The sequence below is a fragment of the Rhinolophus hipposideros genome, assembly GCF_964194185.1.
Source record: "Rhinolophus hipposideros genome assembly, chromosome: 14".
Classification (NCBI taxonomy): domain Eukaryota; kingdom Metazoa; phylum Chordata; class Mammalia; order Chiroptera; family Rhinolophidae; genus Rhinolophus; species Rhinolophus hipposideros.
This window is the reverse complement of record NC_138060.1, coordinates 55,671,666-55,680,641: the sequence shown is the minus strand read 5'-3', so window position 1 is coordinate 55,680,641 and position 8,976 is coordinate 55,671,666. Positions and strand designations below refer to the sequence as shown.

The following is an 8,976-nucleotide window of genomic DNA, read 5'->3' as shown; positions in this document are numbered from 1 at the left end:
GAGGCCGGCCTTCTCCATGGTGCTACCAAGCCAGACCCCCATCGACAGCGGCTCTTCTGTCACTCACTCCATGGCTTACCTACCCAAGTTGACGATGGGGTCCTCAAGGACAGAGATCATCATACCCCTTGTGATGCTCCGACTCTGAGGCTTACTAGCAGTTACCTAACCTAATGAATGTATAACCCGTCTCCAGCTGATTCCACTGCAAAGTGACCTAGAATCATGAAGTCTGGCGTCTGGCTTCAAATCCTGATTCCATCATGTATTCTCTATATTGCTCCGCGTGGGTCGGTGAGTCAGTGGTGAGTGGATGTGAAGGCCGAGCACACTGCTGTCACTACTGAGACTTTATAGTCACGTACACTCAGGCTACACGTAATTCATCAAAACACAAGAGTAAATGAAGCACAAGATGGTACAAAGATGTATGAGGCTACAGGAAATACTGTTTTAAACTTTTTAAAAGTGGAAACACACTGTAAAATAACAATAGGAAGTATAGCAAATAAGTAGCAAGTTATTTATTATGAAACACTATGTACTGCACATAATTACTCGTATGTGCTAGTTTCATGAGCGGCAGCACAGGTTTGTTTACACCAGCATCAACACTAACACAATGCAGAGATACAATGTACAATGTTAGGACAGCTAGGGTGCCACCAGGTGAGGATGTTTTCAGATCCATTAACATCTTATGGACCACACTGTCCTGTATGTGCTGTCGTTAACCAAAACGTTGCTTTGCAGTGCATGACTACACCACTCTAGTTAATCACCACTCTAGTAACACTGTATCTTTCTCCAGTCCAGACATAATAAGCATCGCAATAGTGCTTCCTTTGGGCCAGGCATTGTGCAGATAGCTTTGAGCTAGAGGCCTGTATATCATTGGCTATCCCACCAGTTCCTAAAACTCCAGACTAATCTCAACCTTTCCTCACCTTCCTGCTCCTGGATGAATGGCTGTTGGCTGGAACAACGAACTCCACAAATTCTGGTTCCGATCCCTGCATTTTCCCACAGTCCAGACTTAAGAGCAAGTAAGGGTGCTAGGGGATATCCTTCCAGTTCTAAAGGAAAATAATTTTGAATCTAGAACTCCAGAGCTAAAACATCACAGGTACACGGTGTAATAGACATGAGTGAGAAATAAGTCTTTTTGGTCTTTGTCCCCATTTCCTGACAGGAATCCTCTAAAACCCTTGGAATCTCAGAGTATTGAGTGTCTTTCTGTATGAGCATGACTGTTGGCTGGGGACTCCTAGAAAGCTTCAGGGTGGGACAGTCACCAGAGGAACCAACTAGGGGATTGGAACTTTCACCCCCACCACTGCCCGACGATTTAATCAATTATGCCTATATAATGGGCCTCCAAAAAATCCCCTAAAGACACAGGGCATTCAGAGAGCTTCCAGGTTAATGAACAAATTGGGTTCAGCAGGTGGCAAGCTGGAGGGCATGGAAGCTCCCTCCCTGCCCCTTCCCTAATACCCTGCCCTATGCATCTCTTCTATTTGGTTGTTGCTGAATTTTATCCTTTGTAATAAACTGGCAATAGTCCCATTTTTCCCAGTTCTGTGATGAGCTTTTCTAATAAATTATCAAACCTGAGGAGGTAATCCAATTTATAGCTGGTCAGTCAGAAGTACAGGAGGCCTGAAACTTGCATCTGAAGTGAGGTCTAATGTTAACTCTGGGTAGTCAAGTATCAGAATTAAATTGGTTGGTGTGGGGGGAAAAAAATCATACACTTGCTATCAGAAATGCTGTTAAGAAATAGTTCATGTAAGGGCAAAATACTTTCAGACAAGTAAGCCAAGTTTATCATTCATAATGCTAACTGGAAGAAAAACTGGAGGATGTCGTCAGTGAAAATCAAAAATTAATGAATCCAAGAGTAACAGGGAACAGAAGCAGCAGTAAAGCAAGAAACCAGTAAGACATCACTTTAGGTTAACTACCAAGGCCTGCTGAACGGCATCACCACTGCCACTTAACCAGCTTGGCACCTTTGTCAAGGTGAAGAATACTGCCAAGCTTGATACCACCTCTAACCTTCCCATTCCGTCTTGTTCCATAAGATTCAGTCCAACAGCACAATGACCTCAATCTGATGTTCACTCCATTTAAACACTGAATGGCTTAAGTCCCCCCATAGCTAATATCTGCTTCCTTGTTCCTTTGTGTCTAGTCCTCTGCATTCCTGAGATTCATACCAGCCTTCCCCTTAATCTTTTAGGTTGCCACCTAAGATCCCAATTTCTCTAGACGACCCCCCACCCCACACACAAGGACAGGCACCCCATAAATTGTATTTCCTCTGCCACAAAGCTATTAATTACATTGTTATCACTTGCCTAGTAATATCACCAACAAAATGAGCTCTCCCTATTATTCCAGTGAGGTTCAAGAAACCAGCTTTTGTACACTTGTCTTTTCCTAGTATATTTTTACAAGAAAATTTACTAAACTCTCAAGCATCAAAAGCTGTTAGACTTGTACATTTATGGGAAATACATGTGTATAAGGAAAAAAAAAACCACTTCGTGTTCTAAATATCATTTCCAATGAGAACGTTAGTTATGACTTTGTGTGATGGTTTTACACTACCTGAGTCTGGGCAGTGTGGGACAAATGAACATCAACAATCCCACAATCAATCTGCTTCATAATCCAGGAGCCAGCAAGACTTTAATCCACAATTAAGTAAATTTGTCAAAAAGAACCTTTATTACTTTTATAATAGCCTTTTGTTCTTATGCTTTCTTGCCAGATGCTTTTGGAGCAGGTGCTTTCTGGGCTGGAGCTTTCGGACCCTTCTGAGCTTTTGGAGGCGCTGCCTTCTGGCCTGCAGCTTTCTGGGCAGGAACCTTCTGGGCTGGAGCCTTCTTGCCTGCAGCAGCCATCTTTTTTGCTGGAACCTTCGCAGCAGCAGCTGCTACAGCTGTACCTTTAGCAGCAGGTGCTTTTTTGGGAGAAGCCTTCAGGAGAGCTGCCTTTTGAAGCTTCCTAACTTCAAGCTTGATTATTCGGTTCCTCTGAAAAATTTCAATACGTATTTTTAATGTACATGTACAGAAGACAACCCTTATGTACAAGACCCCTATAAAGTCAACTTTGGTATACAAAGCTTGGGTAAACAGAATTACCAAACAAGTTTAGGGTTAAAATATAACAATCCTGTAATAATTTTAAAACTTACCATTTTCTTTGCCTTCATGACTTTGTAACGATCAAAATCTGTCATCTTGGCTTTCTGTTTAAAAAAAAACACAAAACTCTTATGTCACCTTCCAACCTCCAGGAAAAAAAAAAGGTCAGAATTCAAATGACTAAGTTATCACCTTTTCTCTGGCTTCAATCTTCTTGGCCCATCTTGTGGCTGCCCATTTTGTATTGATATCTGCCTTCTCCCAGGCTTTTCGGACATACTTCTGGCGGGCACTAGAAAGAGCCAAGACCATCAATTAAGGAATCAGCTTTGAAGCCACAGACATCCAAGGACAGCTTTGCGTCCTCTGAAAAGCACAATTTATATCCCTCAAGTTAAAAAGCATAAACAAAATGATGCCTGAAGTACCTTCCCATTCATTATACTTCTAGTTCTAGTCATCTCTAGAGAACACATACCACCTGGGACACTACAGTTTTACTCATTTGAATAGTATTCACTGAACCAGCTTATCTTACTATCTCAAACACAATTTTAATAAAAAATGCAAAACAGCCAATGTTCAGGATTTTAAAATCAACTTTCATGTATAGAATATCACCCCAGAGTCGTGAATATGTACAAAGCAAGTTCCTTTTCATCAAGAATGAAGTAAAGTTAATCCTTAGACCTAATGTTTTTATTTTGTACAAAAACGCTTAAAGATTTGATCATAAAATCCAATTATAATCATTTTGAAATTTATCAAAACCCAGTGTGCTTAAAAAAAAAAAAAAGTTACAGCATGTGTGCCACTGCAATTATATTTGCAGTTGGTAATGATAGCAACACACACCAGTGTTTAACTTTCACAATCTACACATCAAGAAAAAATTACTACTGATCGCCTCAATTCCATATAAGCAGCTGGGAACAGAACCTCTGTGGTGGCTGCCTGCCATATGAAATGATGAATGTTAAATATTTGTAACTAACACATTAAAAGTTCAACTAATGACAGCTAGTATTGGAAAAGACAAGCTAGAATTTTTGTTTTGAAGCTGTAAGTGACTAAAATGTGAACAGGAAACCAGAATTCCTGAGGGAAGTCTTTGGAGTGTAAATCCTGAAAGAGGGTAAAAAAGATGATGGCAAATCTGGATAAAAGCAAAGCCAGAGAACTACCAGATTACAGAACACTTAAAAAGTAACTAACGCCCATCTATTTCTACACTGTAAATTCCTCTTCTGAATTGCTTTCACCTTTCAACTGTTTACTGTGTTCTCAAGGGAAAAACAACAAAATAACAAAAACACTTTTTGAATTAAACGTTTTTCTAGTATAAACAAAGCTGGGGGAGGGTGTGATGATTGGTAGACAGTTACCTGTGCGGGAACTTGAGGATGAAGTCAGTGAGTTGCATGCATTTGAAAGGCATAGCCTGTCTCCTTACTCGAGTGCAAGGTCCATCAACCAAAGCCTGGAATACACAAATAAGATGAAGATCTCAGTACAGAACTGACTATTCAAAATAGACAGATATTCTGTAACAGCCGTCCTTTCAGATTTACCAAATCCCCACTATCTGCGTTGGGGGTATAGTGGTGATTATAGCTGCCTTCCAAATCTTCTAGATGCTTTTAAAAAAGATTAAACTGTTAATAGTACAGCATATAACCCAAGTAAATATAATCTACTCGACAATTTTAAGTCTTTATTTCTTACATTTTAAATAACTTCATGTTCATTCACAGCCTTTGGTGAATCCCTTAGTTTGTGGTTCTCAAATAGTGACAAGCGCAAACAACGGCTTTCTGTGTGCTTGGCTTTGCTCTAAGCTCGCTTTGCATGGAGTAACATTTAAACTTCACAACGTGTTACCCATCAGTTAAAAGCTCTGGCTAGCTTAAGCAGCAGGGTGATACTTAAACCCAGCAGTGCGGACCGACTCGAGGCTGTACTTGAAACCCCTGCAAGGGTAAAATACAGCCGCCATGCCGACTACTCCCCCGTTTACACGCTGGTACCACCCACCGCCATGTGGCGGGGCTGTCCCGGCACTTACCCTGTTCTGGTCGATAACATCCACAATCGCGACCAGCTTCCCGGCATGAGGCCCAAAGGAGATGTAGGCCACCCGGCCCACCTCCACGAAGCGCCTGAACACCTAGAATGCGGTAAAAACACGGGGGGGAGGACAGCGACACTACTTAAAAGCCTCCCGTTTACCAGGCTTTGCCGCTTAAAGCAAACAGGGGTAAGAACCAGAGGGGAACACGTCCCAGCGCCCTGGGACCACCTGGATGGACAAACCCCGCAGACGGCGGCCAAAGCCGGTTCCCGCAGGTCTCCACGCCCCCGCCCAGTGGCCCCGACTCGCCAAGGTCCCGGCGGCCGCGGCCCTACGGCTCCGGCGGCGGAGGCGCGCACGCGTGGCCCAGGCGCGCCGGGCGCTCCACGCGCTCGTAGGCCGCGCGCCCGGGAAGCGCCCAAACTCCCTGCTCCACCCGCTCGGGGGACCCTCACCCCACGCTACCTAGGCCCCGCGGGGCGCCGTTCCGCGCCTGCGCTCCCGGCCCGGACCGTGGCGGAGCGGCGTGGCCGCCAGACCCGGAGCCGGCAAGCGCGACACTCACCATGCTGGCGGCGCTCGGCGAGAAGGAAGCAGGCCCGCCCGACCGTGCGCAAGTGGAGCGAGCCGCCCCGCCCCCACGGTGCGCGACACGCCGACGTGGGCGCCGATTGGTGGGGTCGGGGCGTGCGTGCTCACTCTCACTCCTGCGCCGTGGCCGCGCTGGCTTCCGTGTGTCCGCGTGGTGGCGAGCGCGAGCTGCGCGATCGGCTTCGGTCGTCGGGCCCCGGAGCTGCGGGAAGCTCTTCCCGTAGTGTTTTAGGGTGAAGGAGAGCACGGGAGCTGTGACTCCAGTGTAACTCTACACGTTCCATTTTACTGTCTTTTTTAACATTCCTCCAACTTTGAATTACTCGACTCTCCCCTTTTTTGTCTAAATGTTACTCATGGCTTAGTGCTAGATTTTTTTCTCCCACTAGGTGACCCCAGTAGTATTGTAAACATGTCATTTCCACGTGATTAAGACTTACAGAAAAGTTGCAAAGCTCGTACAAATGATTCCCATAAACAATTCTCTTGAGATTCCCCAAATATGAACGTTTTATGTTTGCATTATCATTTCATCTTTTTGTCCTGAACCGCTTAAGAAATTGCAGACGTGATGTTTCTTTACCTCTACACACTTAAATGTGTAAAAACAAGGACATTATTTTACATAATCAGCTGGACCAAAATCAGGAAATTAGTACTATGTAATATGGTCTATTGTTTAATTTGCAGTCCTACTTGAATGTTACCAATTGTCCCACTTAAGTTTTTAGAGCAAATGAAAATATAAATTTTTGTCCATGATCTAATGGAGGATTTACAAGTTGCACTTAGTTATTCCAGATGTTTAAATCTGCAACACTTCCTGAGCTTTACCTTGTCTTTCATAATACTGACATGGTAAAATACAGCCTAGGTGTTTTGTAGAACATCTCTCAGTATGGATTTACAGTAGTTTTCCTCATGATTACATTCAGATTCTGCATTTTTGTAGACATGCTGTGTCCTTAATGCATCATATTGGAACACATTTAGGATAGCTTTGTCCTAATATGACTTTATTAAGGTGGTGATAATTGTACTGACAATTGTGCTGACAATTCCTTACTCTATCTACAAACAAGGCCTTGCATCATATGCCCCTGTATCCAAACACACCTTGTCACATCCCTTGTTCCCCTTCCTCACTGTGCTTCAGCCACCCTGGTTTTGAACAGGCCAAGCTCTCCCCTGCTCTATCACTTGCACTTGGTGTTTCCGTCGAGAATGCTCTTCCCGCTGTTTATACTCATTGCATGGCAGTGCCAATTCATCTCTTGTATTGTTTTCTAGAAATAGCTCTTCTCAGAAACTTAAGCCTGACTGCCACATAAAAAAAAAAAAAAGACGTCTTGCCCGTTTTTCAGCTCAGCGTTTTGTTTTCCCCAGACCTGTTATTACAATTGCAATTGTTTGACTCATTTTTCTGTCCAAAAGGTTGCAGTTCTGCATCAGTTGGAATAAGTTCCATGGGAGCAGGATCTTGTCCATCTTTTCTTAGCACAATACCTGATAAAGGGCTCAATAAGTGCGTAGTGAATGATTTAGTCTTTAGGCTCTGGTATCTGCTTTATAATTTACGAAGCAAAAGACACGAATGACGTTCGTAGCAGTCCTTTTGTAGTAATAGCCCCAAACTAGAAACTACCCAAAGGCGCATACACAGGAGAATGGGTGTACTGAGGAAGTCTAGCAATGGAGTCAACAACTACATGGAACAACATGGATGACTTCATACACAGCAGTGAAATAAGTCAGACATAATGACTGTGTGCCACGTGGTTTCACTTATATCAAGTTGAAAACAGGCAAACTAATCTGTGGGTGTTGAAAGTAATGATCGTGTTTACCCGCACTGTTGGCGCAGGCAACAGGGGGCTGGAGGTGAAAAGGGACTTCCGAGATGCTGCTGTTGTTTCTTCATTGGGGGTTGGTTACGTGACGTGTTCAGCTGGTGAAAATTCAAAGCTCTACCCTTATGATTTGTGCATTTATTTTCCCCAAATACATGTCAACTTAAAATTTTTTTTTTAACTTAAAATTTTTAAGTCCTCCACATGTTCATCTTTATCCCGTTCTACAGAATCAAGTCCAAACTCCACAACCCAGCATTCGCGGTCCTGCACAATCTCACCCTTCTGCCTCCGTAACTACAGGTCTCTCGGCTTTTCATGCAGTTGGGCTCCCTCTCCTAGAAAGTGCTGCTCCCCTCTCCATGGAGACAGACAGCGCGTCTTGGAGGAAGCATCTCAAGACCGTTTCCCAAGCGGCCCCAGGCGGTTTTCAGATTTCTCCGAAGCTCCAATATAAGGGCAAGGTAACGCTACGTCAGCCTGCTCTACCTCGCGAGTTCGCGGGCATCCAGAAATAAGCAAGACAATTATTAGCAGCTAGTGACAGAAACCGCACGACCAGACCGAGCACACGCAGAGCTGCGGTGGGCCGGCCACGCCTTTTCCGGGACCCGCAACCGTTTCGTCCAATCACGAGGAGGAAGGGCAACTGGTGAACGACGCCAGGATCCAAGATGGCGTCCTGGGCCCTTCCGGACGTTTGTACGGCCTCTCCCTGCGTAGCCAGACCCTGGCGGTAGGTCATCCCCGCTAGTCCATCGCCGGGAGGAAGGGTGCGACAGACGTGGCGTTCGGGGGTCACTACTAAGCTTGGAAGTTTTCCGCAGGTCCTTCGCGGGATTTGTGTTGGGAGCTGTGTCCCCTTAAAGCCGATCCCGTCCGCGATCGCTTGTGGCAAGAGGTGGATGTGCGGGTCCGGGCGGGGACTGGGCTTCGGGTTCCTGCCCTGGGGCACCGAGCGGAGAGGTAGCCTGGTCCTGGTCCCCACTGGAGGACGTCCACTTCCCCGAAGCATTTCCAGAGTCGCTGAGGGTGTCACACTGGCCAGGGCTGTCCACCTGGAGCCAGCTGAACCCCAGTATTCCTGCCAGCTTCGGCTGAGTACATGTCTCGTGTTGCTTTCTTTTTTTCTTTCTTTCCCTCGGTCACAGGGGATGGAGGTGTCAGTTCAGCAGACCACATGGCTGGGGCCCAAAGTCTACGCCTTTTCACGAAGGGAACCCAACGCTGCCTAGAACCCCGACGTCTCTTCTGGCTCCTGTAACCTTTGCGACGTGTGCACCCCTCCCAGTTATGACCACACTGG

At 45.4% G+C, this 8,976-nt stretch overlaps 1 protein-coding gene across 1 annotated transcript; it reads right to left on the bottom strand.

The window, feature by feature from the left end:
• Positions 1-500: 500 nt before the first annotated feature.
• On the bottom strand, positions 501-5,900 carry RPL14 (ribosomal protein L14). The gene is made up of 6 exons (XM_081073445.1): positions 5,795-5,900; positions 5,224-5,325; positions 4,544-4,638; positions 3,351-3,450; positions 3,209-3,262; positions 501-3,044 (listed from the first exon to the last, which is right to left on the bottom strand). Exons 1-6 carry the CDS (start codon positions 5,795-5,797, stop codon positions 2,763-2,765), a joined length of 636 nt encoding a protein of 211 aa, XP_080929571.1. The 5' UTR covers positions 5,798-5,900; the 3' UTR covers positions 501-2,762.
• Between the last annotated feature and the right edge of the window lie 3,076 nt (positions 5,901-8,976).